The sequence below is a fragment of the Mya arenaria genome, chromosome 12, assembly GCF_026914265.1.
Source record: "Mya arenaria isolate MELC-2E11 chromosome 12, ASM2691426v1".
In the NCBI taxonomy this organism is placed as follows: Eukaryota; Metazoa; Mollusca; class Bivalvia; order Myida; family Myidae; genus Mya; species Mya arenaria.
Genome location: NC_069133.1, coordinates 37338730 through 37362571, shown reverse-complemented (window position 1 = coordinate 37362571; position 23842 = coordinate 37338730). Strand labels below are relative to the sequence as shown.

At 33.6% G+C, this 23842-nt stretch overlaps 1 protein-coding gene across 2 annotated transcripts; it reads left to right on the top strand.

The window, feature by feature from the left end:
• Positions 1–5024: 5024 nt before the first annotated feature.
• LOC128211892 (solute carrier family 49 member A3-like) lies at positions 5025–23050 on the top strand. Of its 2 annotated transcripts, XM_052917005.1 has the most exons (12): positions 5025–5199; positions 5914–5992; positions 7125–7856; positions 8288–8446; positions 9313–9529; positions 11655–11731; positions 14458–14592; positions 16715–16831; positions 17450–17602; positions 18267–18424; positions 19311–19447; positions 21198–23050. In XM_052917005.1, exons 3-12 carry the CDS (start codon positions 7482–7484, stop codon positions 21398–21400), a joined length of 1731 nt encoding a protein of 576 aa, XP_052772965.1. In that variant the 5' UTR covers positions 5025–5199; positions 5914–5992; positions 7125–7481; the 3' UTR covers positions 21401–23050. The 2 variants fall into 2 exon arrangements, with proteins under 2 accessions (XP_052772965.1, XP_052772964.1); XM_052917004.1 differs by lacking the exon at positions 5914–5992.
• Positions 23051–23842: the final 792 nt, after the last annotated feature.

Sequence of the window (23842 nt, the reverse complement as noted above, 5' to 3'; positions counted from 1 at the left end):
TTTCTTTTGTCAGACAAAAAATGGATTTGCAAGGACAACGCAAACTTCAAATTATCACACAACATTGGTTGCTATGGTGATAAAAATAGTCTGAATTTCTTTCTATGTGTCTGTAAAGACTTGTTCCCGCAATATCTTAAGAAGTATGCCAACTAGTTTCATGAAATTTAGTTTGCAGTCTGAGAGCAATAAGGAGAGTATGCACATCATTTAAAAAAAAATGGACATAAAAATGGTTGCTATGGAAACAAAAATAGTATAATTTCTTTCTATTGGTCTGGAAAAACTTGATCCTGCAATATTTCAAGAAGAATGAAAGCTTTTTCTATAAAATTTAGTTTGTGGTGAGAGGGTAGTAAGAAAATTGTGCACAAGTTTGAAAAAGTGGTTAGACAAAAAGTGTGGCTGCTATGAGCAACCAAACTGGAAGGGGACTATTGTATTGCTAATAATCTCAGTTATTTTCCAACAGATATCTCCTCGAAAATAATATGGGTCTTTAAAAAGGCTCATCACGGCAGCGCACATATTAAATAAAGTGTTGTTTGAGTTTTCAACCGTCAAGGGACATATTTAATGTTTTAGGGAGGAAATTATCAAGCTGCTCTTCTTTTACTTTGATTCCTTTTTCAAGTTTCTCCAAAGAGTAATTAAGACATGAATCAAAATCATTAATTTCAGTACATTGTTAATCTTATCGAATTGGTTTCCTTAGTTTTATTGAGTTAATCGCTGGCAACCTCATCACATTTTCGTATATCTTGAAGACTGTTTACGAGGTCTATCCCGAAGCTTGCCAGAGATGGCCGAATTGTAACGATTGGCAGTTTAACTCAAGGACTTGTTCACATCCTATTTATACAGAGGTTTTTGTATCAGCACTTTTACTGCTTTTCTGTTTACAAACTAAAGCAACTAAATTTGTGAAATGTTTGTGTAGTTGCACTCAAACATATAAAACTGTCTGGTCATAATAGTTATTGTTTATTTTTGCTTTGCTTAAAATGATTTCACCAGTATGGCTGTGCCTGGCGTATATATATACATAAATTAAAACAATAATGTTTTTAGTGTTTGGCGCAAATGACTATACAAGACAGCGCACATGTGCAAAACACTAAATAACCTACTAAATAAACAATTTGACCACTTAATGGAAATATGGCAATTATTTTTTTTTGAGTCCATATAAATGATTAAATCATTATCTGTCCGGCAATGCCATTGGTCGAAACATGAGCCTAAACACTAAAAGTAATCCCAATACTGTTCAACTCTCTTATTTGACACACTGACATTCAGATTTGTATATTTTTTCTCATTAGTTTTACTACAAACTTTTGTTGTAGTTTTTTATATTAATTTCAGGTAGTATTCACCTTTAATACGCATTAGACCAATTACACTGACAGACAATTCCGTAATTAACATGGCACCGCAGCACTTCATAGCACCCGAGGTACCTTAACATTAAACAATTGTGTTTAACGTGCAAATATGACATTATATTTACCTTCTGCTTGAAACTTAAGTATGCCTATTAATTTAATTGGCTTCATACATATTACCGACATAGGTAACAGGCAATTGTAAACAACTTTGATAAGATGTCACAAAATATATATTTTGGTTAGTTTTGCACATATAAATCATTTGATTGGTTAATAGTAGGTATGCAAGCGAATATTCGAATATTCGATCAAACGTTTGGTATTCGAATGTCAAAATCGGTATTCGAATATTCCAAAATCGGTATTCGAATATTCCAAAAAAGAGTTAAATTTTCAATAAAAAGAATGAAAAACCTTTTGTCTACAACACTGTTGTTGTTTATAAAGTTTGTTTGTATTGTTTTTACAACGATTGACCCCTAATGCCAGAGGTGTGAATGTGATGACAAATTATATACACGCGTCACATGTCATTTATGGACATATTGTCTATTATATAAAAAGTCCCTCTACTTTTACAATAACTGGCTATGAATCGGCTTTAACACCAATGCGTTGTCTTGGCTACAAATTTATCTGTGCAACATAGCTAAAGTCGCCGTGATGATATAAATGCCATGTACTACAATAATGTTGTTACATATATGTGCTTTAAACTGTTTTCCAAGGTTTGATACAATGTTCGTGCTTTGAAATGTAAATGTGTAGTATAGAGTTTTAGGATTTATTTCCTCTATTTAATCCATATAGAAGTCAATCTCAGAATGAGGCTGCTCGTCCGTCAGAAAGATCCTCAATTGGCGCAAAACGCTATTTGACTAGGAATCAATCTAAGTTCACATTGTTTACAAATATAAAGGCAGCGGAATTGAAATTATTTGATTTTGTTCTCCATTTGTTTGTTTATAAAGTATTGCTTTCTTCTTCCTGAAAATGGAGAATTTCAAAGGCTCATTTGGGGACAACCAGGGTCCGCCATTCGTTCTGGCTATACGACAAAATAGGATAAAAATGCCCCGGCTATTACTTTATCGAATAATTATATTAGTTTACTACATGTTCTAATATATATGTATTTCGGTAAGCGAATATTCGATCAAAGATTTACCGAATATTCGAATACCAATTATGCCATTTGTTTGCATCCCTAGTTAATAGTAATTAATGGACAAATACTGACCGATTAATAAATATATATCTGCTTACTTTGACCAGATCAAAGATTTAGCCAATTTAAGGTTAGCCATCAATCATCAGGATGCAAAGATGTTTAAAGGCATTATAGATATAAACATCCAGGTGTGTAGCTGCCTATTAAGAGTATGCGGCTGAATCAGGCTGATTCTTCTACATGATTCTTACAACACTGGTACAACTGGTGGTAACCGCCGCCTGTGAGTAAAACTGTTTTCGTACCTTTGAAATACAACTTGTATATAATATATAATATATATCATGGAATATTACGTATATATCATATATAACTTATAACATGGAATATTACGTTACGGGGTTAGAAGGTGACCTGATATGGGATATACAGGGCTCAAGAAACCATATTTGGGTTGGAGAGCTCGAACCCGAATATGGTTTCCTGCGCCCTGTATTTCCCATATAAGGTCACCTACTCACCCTGTAACATATCTATCGTGTTGACAACCGGTTCAAATGTTTCAATTATTCATTGGAATATTTATCGGAATTGGAAAATAGACTCCACTGTGGTATGATATAAATTTGGTGACCCAATATGGAGAAATATGGGGTCACTGCATGACCAGTCCTGGACCAATTGTGTTGCGTCATTTATGTTGGAGGCGTGAAATAGTGGGATTTGGAACAAGTTTTTTTTATCATATTGGCCCTGTGTCATAGGTGAAAAATAGCCATGTCTCTATTTAGGTGGGCTTTTGCACATCAAAATACACCATTTTAAATTTTAGACCAATATATCAATACATAATTTGGATCTGCCCAGCTGCTTAAAATTCTCCCCATTTATCTTAATCTAGTTCCTGTATTAATTTTTAAACAGAGAGTTAAAGGATTAATGACTATATTTGTGAGATTGTCCTATAACAGCATGTTCAAATTAGGCAGATATTATAAATGTAGGATAACACAATTTCTATGAAACAAGTGAATAAACATTAAGTTATGGTGCAGACCAGAAACTGAATAATTTATTGGCCAGTATTATTATGTAAATAGATTCTCTGTTGAAACAATTATCAGTCCCATATTGATCCACTATACTAGTACTTCACAGGTCACTGATTAAAGACCCACTAGCTGCGGTATTGAAGTATGCAAATATGAATATTTTAAAATACAAGCATGAAAGATAGAGATAAGGTTAGTTTTAATAATTTTTATCTTAAAAAAAGAAAAAGAAAATAGTTTAAATTTGCTTCCGGAGTCTTTCCTGGGACCTCTGAATTTCCATCGTCTGATTCCTGCAATACACTAACGTGTTTGGCTTCATTGTGTACCATGGGAGATTTGGCTGGGAAAAATCTCGTAAAATGGAATTATTAATGAGGCAGTTTCATTTTTTTCCACAGTCAAGCAATGCAGTAATATGCACAGACACTAAAAGAATATTCTAGCAACAGCTAGAATTGAACTTGCTGGTGCCAGATCACTAAAAATTTTAAACCAGCTTTGTAGACCACATGCCTATGGAGACAACAGACAATACAGGGTTATTGAAGTGTATTTAATTGTAAAATGTGCTTTCAATGGAAAAAGAGTTGTCTCCCCTGCCTCATGCATATTCATTAAAACAAGATTTTTTCAGTCAATTTTCCCACAGTATTTATAATGAAGCATCAGCAAGAAAGTACTGTCAATTATGCTGGACCACTGAGGCATCGATATGCAACAGGTGCTTTTAACAATATGAACACAACGCATCATTATCTCCCAATTTGTCAACATTGCAGCAAAAACTGTACACATTCAAATGTTTAATTTTTATGTTTAACAGATTAAGTAAACATTCTTTTGAACCAAGTTTATATCTTTTTGTCAATACACGTTGCTATCAAACAAGAGGGTTAATAAGAAATGTTCAAGAGGCCTTATTTAACCAATAAATTGTTTCATTTTTTGTGAGCATAGACAAATATACTAACCTAAGCCAAGAGGATGGCTTTAAAAAGACTCCTGTATTTATGAAATTCACTTTTTTATGACGAAATAAATTGTGGCAAATCATTAGGATTGTAAAAACTATTATAAAGATACTGACGGCTGGAACCTTTAACTAATGTTGATATGTACTAAAATATTGTCCTCGAAGTCTGTGATTTTGAAAAGCATTAGTAACATTTTTCTACAAAAAGCTTAAAGATTAAAATATCCCACATTTTATGAAGGAGTCTTTGTGGGCGAGTGGCTCCCCACTAAAGTCAGGTGTTTTTTATCATATTGTTGGTGTTTTCAGATACATTTTGTGGACAAAATAAATTTGGTCCAAAAACTTGAACGAGTCCCTCTAAAATAAAGTAATTTATATAGCTATTGAACCATAACCCATACCTGTACAGTATGTCACTCTGCTTTGATGGTTATATATTACTTTAGAAATACCATGTTTATTTACATATATATCCATTGATTGACTCAGCGTCTTGTTTTAAATTTTTATATGACATTGGTTAACAATTTTGGATTTACATGATTGTTACAATTAGCCATATACCTGGTATATGCATAACAGGATTATAATACTTAAACAGTTAAAGTAAGTTTTCTCTCCTGTTTAATCTTTCACAGATCATTTTTCACACAAAATTCAGGTAGTTTTAAAAATGGTGACCCATTAATGTGTTAATATGTTAGAAATGGTGTTACCAAAAACAGCTTGATTTCCAACTGTTTTGTGGTCTTGAACATTGGATTACAGGGAAGGTTCCATGATTTGAACTTACCGTATATGGGGCGCATGTTAAAAGAGTTGATCTAAACAAATAAGCCTCCCCACAAAACCAAATATACATGGTTTAAATGAGTTAATGGGATAATGAGGTCATTCCCCAAAGCAAAATCTGGTTTTGTCTGAAATAGTACATTCTGTTGTATTAATTCCATTTCTTTTCTATTAGAGGTGTCCCTCTGTATCAGCTAGTGGATTATGCAGAGCCAGTATGACATAAAACATCTTTTTAAATTAATTTTCTAACTGAAGTAGATTTCTTTACATTTTTAAATTAAAATTGATTGAATCGTTGAAGTGGTTTTAACATAAAAGTATATATTTTCAATAAAGTAAACGAAACTTATCAGAAATTTTAAGTAAGTAATTATCATTTGAGTATTAAAATACATGCATTGTGTAAATGACTTAAGTCTGGAAATGACTTAAGATGCTTTATGAATAATTACTGCTCCAGGGACTATTGCTTCATTTATGCAAATCAATATTGTTAACAATATTGAGTAACTATTGCAAATACAGGCATGGCAGGGGCAGATCCCGGAACTGATGTAAGAGGGGATTTAACTTGGGGCATGCAACCGGCCTCCAATCCACAGAGGTTTCTCTTGATTGTTTTTAACCCAATATTTATATTGTAAATAGACAATTTATATAGGTTTGTTTTTTTGAGAGAAATCCCTTTGCTCCAATCAGTGAGCAGAAGGAATATTTAATGTAATATGAGTTTCAGGCTAATATTTGTCTAAAATGATGCACTGTTGTTTGTTCTATTCATATTTTTCTTCCATATTGATGTTATAAATGTTCACTATGACAGTTTTAAGGGGGATTGTATCGGCAACTTGGGTCCAACCAATATCCGATGCATGTACTATAATAAGCTATATAAATTTTAAAATTCTTAAGATGATATTGTAACTAAAATGACTATGTAAAAATTAATATAATGTATTATTTTACCATCCTTGCAAAAATTTTTTGCGATATCTCTAAAGGGTATTATGCAGGATTAATCACATTATATGTATGGTTAATTTATGAATGTAATTGCCAGCATCCAATTATATAAAAGTGGTTAATTCTTTGGTATGGTCAATGATAGCCCAAGAGTTTATTGATTGGTCAATATTTATCCAATAAACAGTATTGTAGCGTGTGTGGGCTAGAACCAGCTACCGGGTTAGCTCTGTTGGTTAGAGCTCCATGCTAGTGTTCCGTCGGTCGTGGGTTCGAGCTCAACACCAGGTGCACTTTACCTCCAAAGTTTACTTTACTGGTGGCAGCGGTAAATGGCAGGAGTGCCTCCAGCGGCCTAAAGGTTAAATGGGGGAGGAGTGTAGTGTGTGTTGGCTAGAACCAGCTACCTGGCTAGCTCAGTTGGTTAGAGCTCCATGCTAGTGTTCCGGCGGTCGTGGGTTCGAGTAGTTTTTAGTATTAACCATTCAAAAAAAAAATAAGTGTGTAAACTAACCTCAGAACAGCTTAACCAAGTTTTATTCAATTGGATACTGGATATAAAGAATTATATTATATATGATGCCGTTGTTAGTTCGTCCATGTATTTGATTTAAAAATTAAGGTGACTCGGCTCTTGAATAAGTTATCAAACTCAGAGATTAAAGTTCTTGACCTTACTCTTATTGTAAGCAATATGCTTCTTTAAAGTTTGAGTTTAAATATAGGAGCAAAAGGAATTCTACATGATAACACTAAACCCACATTAATTTCAGCATTAAAGCGACTGCGGTTACAACTCGTTACTTGGCTGTACGGAGTATTGAAAAAAGGACAGATAAGATAGCTAGCAATATTGAACAAGCATGTCCTTAAACTTCGATTACTTTCTGATATAAATGACGGGTTTTTGATTAATTGGAAACTGTCCTTATACTGCACACATGCAGAAGACGGTAGAGGAAATGAAATGTTGTGTCCTAGGATCTCTGGTTATCCCAAGCATCTAACAAGATGTAACTTAAGTTTGCATAGTAACATTAAAATTGTGTGTGTGTGGAGTTAAACATTTTGAATGAATACAAATGAATGTTTGGGTAACGGAAGAACGACGAAAAACCGGTGAGTAAACGATGGATAAAAAACATGAACAAAACGGCAGACATGTGGATGTAGGTGAAACTAACATGACTACCAGAGAAAACAAAGGATTTGAATCCGACACTGAATTAAGTGAAAACTTTCATAAAAGGAATGGACATTTAAACAGTGATACTGAAGTTTTAGATGACTTTAGGAAAACAAATGGAACATGTGGTGTTAAATCTTCTGAATCGAAGACAGAAATCGTGAAAGGCCCTGAAAGTAGAAATGGAACAATCCAACATAGAGGTGCAGAAGGTTCAGAGTCAGAAGGTTCCACTTCAGGGAAGGGGGAGTACAGGGTGTACTCCTCAAGATGGTTCATGCTGTTTATTGTCTGCTTCCAGAATGTCACAAATGCCATGGTAACTTATTTCATATCATAATAATTAGTTCAGCTAGGCCTATTTGTACATTTACAGTTATTACTTTTGGAAGATATAATAAAAAATCATAGATGATGTAGTATAATTTTATACGAAAGGTTTAATAAACACATAATTTGAATAAAATAAGAAAGGTACATTTTAAACAAGTCTTAGTTTTAAAAATAAAATTTAAATAATGCAATGTCATTTACATTCAAAGAGTTTAATTATGTATGGATAATTACACAATTTAGTAAAGGTGTAATAACCATTTAAAATGATTATAGTATATACGTATATATTATATATACATATAATTATGTGTTGTTTATGATGTACTTTGTACAAGTCGAAATAAACTGTCTGTCTGTCTGTCTGTCTGTCTGTATAAAAAAAAACTTCATCACTTTTTTCATCCATATTATCAGATGTGGATAACATTCGCTGCTGCAGCGGACACGACAGTGGCATTTTTTGAGATCACGCCACTTAAAGTTAACATGCTCAGTATGGTGTTCATGATTGCGTCAATTCCGTTCGGGTTTATCGCATCCTGGGTGCTCGATACATTTGGCCTCAGAGCAAGTGTAAGTTTATGTTTAGGTTTAAACTTCATCCATATTCATTAAGCATCTTTAAGTTACATTTTTCAACTTAGTGGCAAATTGCCTTTTTTCTAATCTGATTTTTACAAAAACAATCAAGTTATGTACACCAAAAATATAAAAATAAGCAAGAAAATGGTCTAAATAATATATGCATATGAATAAATCTGATAAAAAATAGAGTGTAATCATTATCAAAAAATTACAATTTCGCTAAGTTGAAAATATTCATTTAGATGCTTTATGAATTTGGCCTCAGATAATCTTTTTATAAAACAATATCAATACTATTATTATGCAAAATTTAATACCAATTCAGTGTGGTTGTTTTCATTCAGATAAAAAATGTTTGTTTTCCCTAGCTTATAATATTCAGTCAGATTGTTATGAAACTGAACACAATTCTCTATTGTCTTTAATCAATGTTTTTAATGCAAATTTATGAATGACTTGTAAGTTCAAAAAATGCATTTGGCTTAAAATTGCATTGCAGTCCAAGATATTGATTAATAAACTAGTTTTATAGTCATTGCTTCAAGTCCTGAATTTCAGTCAAAGATATTGAATAATAAACTCGTTTATAGTCATTGCTTCAAATCGGCCAATCTGAGTCAAGTATTTCATGCACTCAATTTTGGTTATTGGTGTACATGACTAATGCACAAGTTGAATCTTATATTTGGCTGTGGCTTCATACTTAATGATATACTTAATTAAGTTCGACAATAAGTGGGTTATGTTAATGTATTACAAATTATACAAAATTATTCCTTTGGTCGCATTTGCTCCCTTTGGAAAAAAATCTTTAATTTGTAATACTAAAGATTATTTATAAATTCTTATTACAGCTTATTCTATCAGCATGGCTGACCGGCCTCGGTGGTTTACTTCGGAACCTCAGCACACTGGACATAGTTCCACGTAACCATAGTTACACCATCCTCATAATCGGCCAATCACTGGCGGCCATTGCTCAACCATTTATAATGTTCACCCCAACGAAACTGGCAGCATTATGGTTTCCAGAAAACCGGCGAGCAACAGCCAATATGATTGGAAGCATGAGTAAGCTATTTACTTACAAGAATTAATCTAATCTTTGATAAAAAAGATTGTTTGCACATTCGCAATTAAAAAGCTTAATTCAGTCTTTCTTATCAAGATAAAAAAATATTGTTTGCAAATTTGCCATTCAATAGTTCAATTCAGTCTAAAAAGATTGTTTGCAAATCTGTCATTAAAGTAACCGTCCACTGTAGGCGCACGTTACATTATAAAGGTAAATTTTAGTTTCTCTTATCAAGAAAATAAGTTAACTTAATTAACTATTGTACTCTATTGGAGAGTGTTTTCTTTGTTTTTGTTTACATCAAAATCAGGTGCCGTAGGCAAGAGCTCTCATCGTGCAATCATTAGCGTGTGGATAAATTACAATGACATTTCAATATATGAATGCTACTTATCACTCGGTAGGGTTGACTGTATTTTCCAAAAGAGTGACAACACCCATCCCATGCAATTGAAATTATAACTTGTGCAATAATCTATATAATTTCAATCTCAGGTAGATTGTACAATAACTTTTAATTATAATTGTCAAGGCGAGTATCATTTTTAAATCTTTTGTTAGTCAATTAAGTCATACTAGATGGCTTTGTAATATTAAGTCTCTTTTATGCAAAGGGTGGCATAAAGTATTAGTATATAGTATAGTACTGTCCCTGTGTCTGTCCATTATTAAACTTTGTCAGCATAAAAACTTGAGAACAGTTTTCACCTAGGACTGTCAAACTTCAGTGCTAGGTTGCCCTTGACTAATAACCTATTATTTTTGGGGTCACTAGGTCAAAGGTCATGGTCCGCAAACTTGTAAATAGTCTGATCTAGAGCCATGAAACTTCAATGGTAGGTTGCCCTTTACCAGAAGATTACCTCTTTTGATTTTGAGGTCAGTAACTAAAAGGTAAAGGTCAGACGCAACAGTCTTATGAACATTTTGTCTGAACAGTATTTTAAAAATGGTTTGACCTAGGACCATCAAACATCAGTGGTAGGCTATCCATGACTATGAAAAGATCCCTATTTCAACAGAAGGTCAAGTTCACAGGTATGAAACCTTTAATTGCACAATAACCTTATTTTAGACCTCTTTGATCTACAACCATGGAACTTGAGTGATGTGTTGCCAAAGACAGCAGATGACCCTTTTATACATAATTTGATTCCTTTTGGTTAAAACAATGCTCCAACTACATTTTATCAATTTGGGCAGTATTGTCTTATGCTTTCTATATATTGCTTTATTTTAGCAGGTATTATTAGCTTAGTGGTCAATTGGCTATAATCACTCTGACAAGGCCAAATCCGGGATATTTGCCATGTTCCTGTGACAGCTCTTGTTTTATATCATCATTGTTAAAGGAACTGGATACCAGATGATACAATTGCAAGAAAAAAAACTAACTGATATAGCACATTGCCTACGATATATCTATATTTCATAATTATTGCCTATTTTTCCAATCCGAAAGTCTTCTAAGTTTTCGTCCCATGTTAATCTGAGCTGGGAATAGTATTATTGGTCCCAGATCTGAGTAAGTTTTAAAACAGAGTCAATATATATATATATATATATAATCACTCATCAAGTGACAATCTATGGCGACCCAAATTGACAAACAGTGCATTTAGGAACTGGAAAATGTTTTTAAACAGGGAAACTGTTCTGTGCTATTTCTAAATGGGGAAACTCAGCTGAGACTGCATGTGGGCCTACAAGATTGTTGTGTTTATTCTTAAAATAATTTAAAATGATGTATTATTTGCCATATACTAGCTCCTATTGACAATTCTAGGCTTGTTTTGAGGAAATACTGTATTTGCCCATTTATGGACCATCAAGTGTCTAGTTCCTTTAAAGTATGTATAAAGGTTACTGTTTTCACTATCTCTGTCTTATATGGCCCACTATTGTAAAAGTGGGTCTGGTTGATTCTACTTGAACGTTGACTTGTTTTGAAAACTGCTGGGAAATCAAGTTTCTCAACTCCCTTCACTTCTGTCCAAATTTTTCTTTTTCTAATTCTAACTCAATGAAAAGTACGGTAGTAACAAAATCAGAAATGAAAACCTGTAAAATCCTTATTACCTCTGCCATAAGTAAGACAAACACATTTCAATACTTTTTCAGTGAATCCTCTTGGGAACATGCTGACATTTATTATTGTACCTTTAATTGTGGAAGGGCCATCAGACATTCCATTAGCAGTAAGTGCTCATTTATTCTCATTGCATAAAAGCGTTGGCTGTTTTTTATTGCAGTTATCTAATCTTACAGTATTTTATATCAATATACTAGTAAGCATCTTAAACAGCTGTAAAGTTTGACATAATTTGTCAGTTAACTGTTCTAAATAAAATGTGTGTGTGTAGCTTGATTAATGAATGGTTAAATGCGCTCAATATACTATAGGTCGATGCAGAATTATTTTTTTTATAATTTTAATGCATAATCATGTTTAACTAATTTGACTTTAATGATAAAAATAACAACAATAACATGATTTGTGTACAGATAAAAAAAAACTGTTCACAAATCTGAAATCATACTTATATATGCCTTTTATTTTTTTGATCATTAAAGCAAAATAACTTTAACATAATATTAAATGCATTAAAATTAAAGTTTATATTTTGCATTAACATACACTTAACAACTTTTCTAACGCTACCAGTAGCCTTTTCGCAATAATTTAAAAACTACTGAGGATAATTGCGTGAAATTTTCAGAGCAGTTAAAGAAATATATCAGACAGTGTTTGGTGGAAAACAAACAACAGACATTTCCGTACTTTGAAGATTTTGTATTTTATTCGATGCAACCCCCACTTTACAAAGTCGCAAAATTTATCAGATAAATACAATTATTAATAAAATGAAAGTCAAGGTCCCCAATCTTGAAAAAGTCCTTGGAATGCTAAGAACAAAATTATCAGTAGATTTAATAAACATGTAAATTGTTATCACCATCTTTGTATAACGTAAATGTAAAAACATATATCACATGACGCGTGTCATTCTGACACATTGAAAACAACGTAACAACACGCTGTTCACCGTGTATGACACACTTAACTAAATTGTGTATTTGTACTTAAATTACCATCTTCAAGCTTTTTTTAAGCTCGAATACATTAAGTATCCAGTTTTTTAGTCATGTACTCTCGGCATTATTTAATACTTGGTATGACCACCATTTGCTTGGATGACCGCCCTGCATCGGCTGCGCATGGACAAGACGTAATTTCGACAAGTGGCCTGAGAAACACGGTTCCTGACTCCTCCATGACAAACTGTTCCAGTTGCCTCAGATTCTGTGGAGCTCTTCTTCTGACAGCCTTACCAACTACATCCCAGATATGCTCAATCCGATTGAGGTCCGGTGAGCGGGATGGCATTGGCAGATCATTCACCCTGCTGTGTGGCAAGGTGCCCCATCCTGTAACAATCGCATGCCTCTATTATTCCATATATGAGGAATACAAACGGGAAGCAAAATCTCATTAATGTACCTGTCAGCATTTAAATTACCGTGAATTTTGACGGCAACAGTTTTTGTGTTCATTGACATTCCTCCCCAAATCATAACGGAACCCCCGCCAAATGGTGTCTTTCCGACTATACAGCTACCTCTGAATCGTTCATTTCTCATTCGGTAAATTCATACACGACCATCTTTATCGTATAAATTAAAGCGTGATTCATCGGTAAATAATACAGCCGCCCAGTCCGCTCTGGTCATCCGTAAACAGGGCCCAGCGTAAACGGGTTAGTTTGTGCTGATCAGTTAAGATAATCCCATGAAATGGGCATCTGCAGCGTTCACCATTTTCCCTCAACCTTCTACGCACAGTCTGGGCGCTGATAGTGCGAGCATGCGTTTCAACTGTTACCCTCGATGTATCAGTATCTCGACGATGCCTGTCTTGAAGGTGTGTATTCAGAATGTTTCTGTCCTGATTTCTTGTAGTAGCTCGTCCTCTTGGCTGGCGTGGCAGGTCTCGGACAAAGGCTGTCATTCTGTTTTACGAACAAACATATTACTGATGTGCAGTGCACATTCAGCATTCTTGCAACCTGAAAATGAACGAAATTTGCAGGTTTCTGAAACTGGCCTAAGTTATATTTAATATATTTTTTTAAAAAGTCTGATCGAAAACGAAATTATAATGACTGGCAAAAAATAAGTAAACGAACACTTACAACATTGTAACTTGCACCACCTTCAATTAGACCACTCGCTCTTACTCTTTCTTGGTTTGACAGTTTCGGCATTTCAAAAATCTTTCCTAATAACTGATGCAAATGTCAATGTCCATGAATTTAACCGTTTATTTTTAGACTACTTAGACAGTACATGTATTACTTACCAGTAAGCACAAGTTTCACGTGCACCGCGCCTCTAAAAACGAGTTCTTGGAAAAATTAAAAGATGCCCACATGAGCAATTAAACAGTTATTTATCGTTTTTTTAGGGGGGGGGGGGGGGGGGGGGAATAAATATAAAATCACATTAAAATATATTAAAATAACAGCGATTATAAAAACGAAATTTAATTTATTATAAATTTGCAAGAATACAGTTAATAATGTGGATAACTGAATAATTGGCTAAATTTGCGACTTTGAAAAAAGGGGTTTCATTGGATAATTAATAAAATTTGTTATCTTTTAGACTTATTTTATTGTAAATTTTATATCAAACGTCCTCTGTATTAATCTATATTTCCTGAAAATATTGTTAAGTTCCTTTCGGTATTTTTAAAGTTATTGCGAAAATGCTACTGGTAGCGTTAGAAAATTTGTTAAGTGTATATTGTGCTCCTTAAAAAAGCTTTATAAATCTAGAATCATGTAAGAGTATAAATGATTGTTTTGTTATCAAGACTTTAGTTACTGTGTGCTTGTAATTAAACAAAACATTCTTCTTCCAGTTATGGGTGGTGTCTGCACCAGCATTTTTCATCACCATAGTAACAACCTTGGGAGTGAGAAGGTCGAGTCCACCGACACCTCCATCACCAAGTGCTGGCGAGGAGTCGGAGTCATTTCTGGTTGGACTCAAGACAGTAAGACCTGCATTTCTGTTGTTTCTGTCTTTGAACTCTTTAAGTATTTCATCACCATAGTAACAACTTTGGGAGTGAAAAGGTCAAGGCCACCAACCCCACCATCACCAAGCTCTTGAGAAAAATCTGAGTCATCTCTGATGGAGCTGAAGAAAGTGAGACTTACGTTGCTTTATTTCTGTCTTTGATCTCTAAGTATTTCATCACCATAGTAACAACCTTGGGAGTGTGAATGTCAAGGCAAGTGACCAAACCCTGACCAAGCTCTGGAAAAAGTCTGATGAGTCATTTCTAGTGAACCTCAAGAAAGTATGACTTGTGTTACTGTTGTTTCTGTCTTTGATACAAGATTTTATTAGCATAGAAACAATATTTAGAGGCCACCATCACAGTGTGTTAGAGAGAAATCAGAGAAATTTCTCGTGAGACACAATGGAAGTAAAACCTGCATAATTGTTATTTCTTAGTTTATCATCACCATAATAACGGCATTGGAATTTGATTTCAAGGCCACCGGCCCAGCCACCATAGAGTGCTGGTGATGATTAAATCATTGGAAAATAATATATTTTGCTAGGTTTTAAATTCCTAACCTTAAAATGATGAACAATTGTGGAACTTTAGTCCTTGAAAATTAAAACATTTTACTGGTTAGGGAACACATTTTTGCCCATTCCAATTATTGGCCCACGCTATTATACCAGTTTTTAGCAATTCCATGATGATTATTTTCACATCATTCATGATATTTTGTGTTCAAATGAAGCTTCAAAATAGGAAAGCTAATATCATTCTCTGACAATGAGCAATTAATCAGCAATATTAAAATATCATCAGGTTGCATCATATTCCTTCCAGTGGGGGATTACTGTTTTTACCACATAACAAAATGGAATTGATCATGCACACCCCAAATAGTCGATTAAACTCAGCAACATGTTCAATTTTATAGAAAATTGAAATAAATTCAACATTTAACTAACAGTTGAGATGTTCTATTATGATTTCAATCCAGTTAGTGTATTAATTACATTTTCAAACAAGTCGGTGTATTAATTATACTTTCAAACAAGTCAGTGCATTAATTATAATTTCAAACAAGTCAGTGCATTAATTATAATTTCAAACAAGTCAGTGCATTAATTATAATTTCAAACAAGTCAGTGCATTAATTATAATTTCAAACAAGTCAGTGCATTAATTATAATTTCAAACAAGTCAGTGCATTAATTATAATTTCTAACAAGTCAGTATATTAATGGTATAATTCACTGTCATTTCAGTGGATTTAAATGAATATGTTTGTTAACTGATTTTTTTTTAAAACAAGCAGACATTATAAATCATAGAATATAGATTTTTCAATGAAGGCTCTATCTTTCTTCCTGTGAAATTTCGTGCAGAAATATTCATCATTTTTCGGGTTATTCAAGAAAAGCCTTCATTATTTTCTTGGCTGCATTTTCTGTGATCATGAATGAAATAAGTTTTGATCTAACATCAAAATGCAACAATTTTATGTTTCTTTGATGAAATATGAAAATGTCAATTTAACTAGCATTAATTGAAAAAATTGCATGATATACATAACGTTGTAACTTCATTTTGGCGGTGTCATTTCAAACATTTTCAAACCAGCACTGTGAAAATCCTATGTTACTATGAATAAAAACAACAATAATCTATATAAGCAGTGAAAATATCACTGAATAGCATACAAGAAATAATTCATATTCCTCCTTCCTCCCTTGAATAGGATTGTTCATCAACATGAATATACAGAGAAAAAAACACATCAAATTTGTTGAGTGTACATAATATGCATAGCTAAAATGTGGGATAGGGCTTTCATAAGTTGTTTACCATCTTCCAGCCCAATCCTATACGTTGACATTGTATACATGACCTTGCATACTTTGTATGTTTCTTTCAATAGTCAAATATGTTTAAACCAAGACTCAAATAGTTAGAGCTAAGCTTAGGAGAGAAAAAATAAATTAAATACGCCCATAATGCATCATTTTCCAAATCCACATAAAAGTAGTTTATGCCATATCTCTCGTTCACAAAATGTGACTATATTCGTTTGATATGAACTGCAGTATTGTATTTTATATTTCAGTTGGCTTGCAGTAAGAACTACTTGGTGTTAAACTTTGCCTTTGGAGTTGGCCTGGGACTCTTTACAGCCCTTGCCACTTTGCTGGAACAAATTCTTTGTCCAAGAGGATACTCAGATGTAAGTTGGCCATTTATTATATTACCTTTATTTATTTATTTAAATTCTGCCTGTTTTTCAAAGAAAACAGCTTTAATTTTTGTGAAAGCCTTGGACATTATACACTCAAAACTCAAAAACTTTTAATTTAATAATTTATTTATTGCAAATTTGTTACCAGTGATAATACAATATGTTCAGGACTCAGCCCTATTAATCCTGGCTTTTAGAATTGCTGAGTTATGTCCCCTGAAAACAGATGAACACAGGTATGCCCTTATTGTGCTATTGTAAGAATTTCTTAATGAATTCATTTTACATGTTTTGTGGGAGATTAATTAGATTTATATCATCTAAATGAAAACTAGAGCCTCACAAAAGGATGCCAACAAACGCTCTTAGTTTTTTCTCAGTTGGTGCAAGTCAACAATTATTCAACCAGAGTTACAGAACTTTCTACTCACTCACTACTGTTCCTTGACTAGGTATGATAACCAGATGCGGCTTGAGAATGCAGATAGCGCGTTTACGGCTATGAACTAGGCCACAAGTGCCCTAGTCCAAAAAGGCCTGCGAGACAAGGCAAAATAGTGCGAGTACTAAAATAAAATTATTCTATTTCTTTGTGAACATTTTCAGGATTTTGCCGGCCTATGTGGTGCTTTGATGATTGTTTGCGGGGTAATAATGTCGGGAGTAGCGGGTGTTTATGTTGACAAAACAAAACGGTTTGACGAAGTGCTAAAAGTCTCGTTTGCTATCGCGACACTGGCTGGTATAGCATTTACTCAGGTAAGTTAAGTTTTATAACTAAACCACACTAGTGCAACAGTATTTTATGCTCGTCTTTAGTTGGGATGAGTGAGAGAAAAGGTCCAAAGAAATTGTTTTCAACATTTGACTTCACATTTTTGTCATAACTGTCTTTGTTTGAAAGCAAAATCATCTGAACCTCAGTATTCAATGAAATTTCTGATTGAGATTCAGTATAATTAATGTGAGAATAGCACAGCCAAGATAACCTTTAAATGTGCATTTTGTTAAAAATGCATAAAAATGGCACAGGAAAAGGTCAATTGATGGAGGCCATGACATCTATTTGAAAAATGGCGCCAAAAGCATCTTTATTCTTAAAAGTAAACCAGCTCTTTATCTTGCCTGTTCAACCTTTGGAAGAATAATGTTTAAGATATATTTTCCGTTTGAAAGTGAAATTAAGTCCTCTGCATTAAGTATAATTGAAGGGAGCCATATTGGATTATATCAATTGTCAGCTATTTTTCATAATGACCACTTCTTGTGCAAAGTTAAAACATATCTAAAATTGGTTCCTGTTTATAAGGCCAGCAGGTGCTAGTTCACAAGACATTCGGCCCTATTTTGGGAATTGGCCCCGCCATATACATTATAAGCATCATACATAAGCTTAATCATTATGTGAAACATAATACTTCAGGTTTCCCGTTTACGTGACCAGCAGGCGTTAGTTGCCATAACGCTGGCCCTATTTGGGGGCTTCGGCCTTGTGATCTACCCAATCAGCATGGAGCTCGCTGTTGAGGTCACTTACCCAGTTGCCGAGGCAACCAGCTCTGGACTGTGTATTGTGTCAGGGTAAGGAGTAATTTTAAAAACGAGATCATTTCCAGATCTAATTCAAAAAAGATTTTAGTCAATCTTAGACGTAAATTGAAATGATCTTAAATGTCATTATATATATTTATTTTGAAATTATCTGCGTAAATTGAACTTCAGCCAGAATTTAAGATGCCACAAAGTTGTGGAAACAAAGTAAACCTTCAAATATTACCTACTGGTACTTAAAACTAAGATCATTTAATGACCTGGGAGCTGGCAAAACTTTCTCAAAATATTGAGACCCTTATAAGAGGATTCTGCTAAGTAAGCTCTCTAGTTTTGTTTCGGTATATATTGTGTATTTTTGTTTTAAAGTGTATTGAAGTTTGAACATGAAATTATTTTGAAGATATTAAAGCAAATAGGTTAAGAGTATAATCTTGTTTCCATTCCATAATAGTATTTACAATGATAATGACCGATAAAAGATGGATAATCTATAATAAACCAGTGCTTTACAAGACGATAAACTTTTTTGTATTTGATTGATGATAAATAGAGAAAATAGTAGAATATATTGTCATTTATATGTCATTTACTAATCTAAACAACTGGAAAAGTGCATTATTAAATAAGGTTGAAACCAGTTGACATAATCTTGATATTCATAGCTTCTGAACAAATAGAATGATTTACTAATAGTCATATGATAACCCTGGACAAGGTTCTAACCTGTATCCTAATTGTACATTGGCTGTTAAATGAAGTCAGTTAATGGTAATTGAGGATGTTTGTACAGGTGATTTATTTTAAGAGTCTATTCTTTTTATAGAACTTTAAACAATGTCATTATACACATTTCAAGAATACATACACCTCAGGTAGTCTTTTTAAATGATTCATTATTTTGTTTACATTTCAGACAAGTTCTGGCCATTGCCACCCTTTTATCCATGCAGTACATAGCACAGCCTCTCTCCGGATATGAATCTCAACTGGAAACGGGCTGCCACATCTCAGAAAACTCCACAGACAACTTTGTACCACAAGACTGGACATGTATGTGTTCAACAAGAAATTGACTTAAGTTCAGAAATGACTTTAAGAAGTTATAACACTGAAAATGAATAAATTATCAACGATTGCTCATTTCCAGTGTTTATAAAACATGTTAAAGTCATTTCTTAACTTCAGTCAATTTTTTTTCAATTTTTATAGTCAAATTAAAATAAAAAGTATGTTTATTCAATGATATCAGTAACAAGAGCTGTCACAGTATGTGACGAATATCCCCGAATGTGACACTGACCTATGAACAAGGTCAGTACATGAAAAGTTAAATATCAAACAAATACATACGGCAAGTTTTTTTAAATTGCCTCTGAACATAAAAAATACCACCCATGCTTGACAACCTACATTCTTATGTCCTTATATTCAGCATTCCATTGTGAATAAACACAAAGTGTATCTTTCACCTTAGAGATAGGGACATGGGTCTTGCACGTGACATGTCATCTTGATATGTCGAACACATGTGGCAAGTAATTTTAAAATCTGTCCATACAAGAAAAAGTTACAGCCCGGACATAACAACCAATACTCTGTATCCTTATATGCAGCACTCCATTGTGAATAAACACCTAAGTGTGACCTTGACCTTAGAGGTAGGGACACGGTTCTTGCACGCGACACGCTGTCTTGGTATGTCGAACACATGTGGCAAGTTATTTTAAATTCTGTCCATACTAGGGAAAGTTACAGCCCGGAAACAACAACCTATACTCTATGTCCTTATATGCAGCATTCCATTGTGAATAAACACTAAGTGTGACCTTGACCTTAGAGGTAGGGAACGGGTCTTGCACCCGACACATTGTCTTGGTAATTCAAACACATGTGGCAAGTTATTTTAAAATCTGTCCATACAAGGGAAAGTTACAGCCCGGACACGACAACCTATACTCTATGTCATTATATGCAGCATTCCATTGTGAATAAATACCCAAGTGTGACCTTGACCTTAGAGGTAGGGACATGGATCTTGCACGCGACACGTCGTCTTGGTATGCCGAACACATGTGGCAAGTTATTTTAAAATCTGTCCATAATATTCTGAGTTATTGAGTCGGACGAACGGACGGACGGACGGTGCGATTTTAATATGCCCATCTTCGGGGGCATAAAAATAGCATATTTCAGATATTATTAAGTTAATATATCAAATGACCAGTGAGATACTTCACTTAGAAAAATAACTTAAGTTTAGAAATGACTTAAGATGTTAAAATGGATAGGGGTACTGGCCCAGTACTCTTCTTAATTCTTTTCCATGTTAATTGCATTTACTTGGTCACGTGGTAGTTGATTTCTGTTGTAAATCCCATTTTTGTGTGGCCTGTTTTGAGCATTTTGAACAAAGTATATTGCGATTTTCTTGGCCCTTTCCAGTCTGTAAACTTGGCAATGAATAACTCAAAAACTGTTCAAGATATTTAAAGGAAACTTGGTACACATGTTGCCATAGACAATGGCAAGGCCAATCAAAATATTCAATGAAACTTGGCACACATGTCGCCAAAGACAATGGCAAGGTCGATCAAGATATTCAAATAAAACTTGGTTCACAAATAACCAAATACAATTGCAAGACCCATAACTCTGGCTTAAATAATGGTGGAGTCATGCCAGTTGTTTGACTAAAAACAACTAAGATGTTGCTGTTAGTGTTTGCGTGGCAGCATTCCTGAAATGATGAAAGATGTAGAACTAAGATTCAGTGACAATAACTTTCTATGTTCAATTTCAGACTCCAATCTCTTCATATTTAACGTGTTCTCCACAGTGGCAGTCGTAGTAACCATCATATTCTTCAAACCTGTATACCGAAGACTCAACGCAGAAAAGAAGGCTGAACTTTTGGCAAAAACTGTGGCTCAAAATGAAATAAGTGTTCGACATTCTAATGATTCATATACTATCAATTCTTCTGAAGGAAGCACAAAATTGTAAATATCAGCCAATATTTATACGAATTCACATATTAGTGGATTATATAAGCTGATGTCTGACCATCTGGGACTTTATACATGAACAGTTTAGTATTTTGCTCATACTAATGTCTTATACATTACAGTCACTATCACTTCTCCAAAAGAGCTTCTAGCTTGTAAATATCAGCTGTTATTTAATGTGTTTTTCAAGATGCTGTTTTTTTACTGGAAATAAAAAATATATAAAAAAACAACTCCTGTTTGTATTTTACATAAAAAACATGGTAATTATTGGCCATGCTTTGTCTGATATTTTAATGTTTTATTTAAAGATGCACTATTACTCCCAAATAAGATTTAACACATTTAATACAATTGTTTAAATATACCAAAAAGGATGAACAAATGTCGAAAACAATGATTCTTATGAAGGATACCGAGTTTAATTTAAAAGAAATGTGCAGAAAACACGATATTGCTACCTTATAAGACCATAGTTAATCATAGTAAATCTTTTAGCATTCACCAATGATTTAATATTTTTGCATTTTCAGCTATTAAATACACAGTTATAATATTGTTTATAATAATTAATATTTTTCATAAATGCATTATTTATTTAAGTAGCTGAGGGTGTATTACTCAAACTTTATGTTTCTTACATGTATGTGTATTGATTTTGAATAAGAGTGTCACTTTACACAACAAGATCATTGATGACTTTATGCTATTACTGGAATTCCATAGCTCTGTATAAATGTCAGCAATCTCTTTGAACAAATTTGTATGGTGCCCTTCTGTTTCAATAATATGGCTTACATTGCACACTGCTGCATGGAGCCACCCTTATTAATCAAAGGGAAACAACTTATATTTATATTGACATTATTGTTACTAGGTTGTTTCCCTTGGTTATGAGTTGTAACTTCAATCATCTTTAATAAAAATGTATTAACATCTACAGTTGCAACAAGTTTATTTTTGTTAATTTCATTTTCTACTATCATGTATGTGAACTGACTAAAGTGCGATTTTACACAAATATGTATCAAGCTAATGACAATATGGCAGTGAGATCATTTTGGTTCGCGACATAGATTGATTACGATCATCATTAAAACAAGCCCCACAGCCCACTGGCTGACAAACTAGCTAATGAACAACTATCACTTCAATAACTCAAGTTAAGGCTTGGCACAAAGGATGGGAACACAACCATCATTTCACAAATAGACGTTTTTAACAGGACAAGGTTTTTTACTATAACTATATTGGAAAACCAACTCTGCCTCTTGGCCACAGTTTTTTAACCAGACTTCACAGATTGTACAACTTTTGTTTGGGTCAAAATATCAGTGTAATTACTCAACGCAGAAAAGAAGGCTGAACTTTTGGCAAAAACTGTGGCTCAAAATGAAATAAGTGTTCGACATTCTAATGATTCATATACTATCAATTCTTCTGGAGGAAGCACAAAATTGTAAATATTAGACAATATTTATATGAATTCAGATACAAGTGGATTATATAAGCTGATGCCACCATCTGGGACTTTAATACATGAACAGTTTTATATTTTGCTCATACTAATGCCATGTACATTACAGTAACTATTACTTCTCCAAAAGAGCTTCTAGCTTGTAAATATCAGCTGTTATTTATGGTAATGTGTTTTTAAGATGCTGTTTTTGCTGGAAATAAAAAACAAAAAAAATCCTGTTTGTATATTTCAATGTTTTATTTAAACAACAGGGTCATTGTTGGCCATGCATTGTCTTGATGTTTTAATGTTTAATTAAACAACAAGATATGTTATTACTGGAATTCCATAGCTAGGAATAAATGTCAGCAATATCTTTGAACAAATTTGTATGGGGCCCTTCTGTTTCAATAATACAGCTTACATTGCATTCTTCTACATAAAACCAAATTCATTTTTTATCAAAGGGAAACAACTTATATTTATATTGACATTATTGTAATTAGGTAGTTTCCCTTGGTTATAAGTTGTGCAATCCGAACAAGAAAAAAATCATTGCAAAGTTCCTAAGGCCTTCTAGTACGCTTTCTGGTTTAAACACTGCAACAGCCAAGAAGATATCATATAGGGAAAACAAGACCCACCCTTTGATGGCCATGTTTTCGTGTCAAATTATCACATCTTGAACAACTTGAGATGTAGAGGTAGATGTGAGTCACTTAAATATGATTTCTGTGATCGAATTTCAAAATTGGTCAATCGGTGTATGACTGAGGGCTTTTTAAGTATTCATTATAGCCATATATGAATTACAGCCCCTGGGCCAATTTCATTAATGGACTTTAAATTTTTCAACCCCAAGACTTTTCAACCCCTTTGTCATTTGTGAAATCAAAGACTTTTCAACCCCTTTGTCATTTGTGAACTCAAAGACTTTTCAACCCCTTTGTCATTTTTACCCCAAAAAGTGCTAAGACTTTT

What these genes read in the sequence shown, in the direction of transcription:
- LOC128211892 (XM_052917004.1), top strand. Translation starts at nt 7,482, where the DNA reads ATGGATAAAAAACATGAACAAAACGGCAGACATGTGGATGTAGGTGAA. An exon ending in CAATATGATTGGAAGCATGA is followed by an intron (nt 9,530 to 11,654) that starts GTAAGCTATTTA and finishes ATACTTTTTCAG; the next exon opens with TGAATCCTCTTGGGAACATG. An exon ending in GGACTGTGTATTGTGTCAGG is followed by an intron (nt 18,425 to 19,310) that starts GTAAGGAGTAAT and finishes TTTACATTTCAG; the next exon opens with ACAAGTTCTGGCCATTGCCA.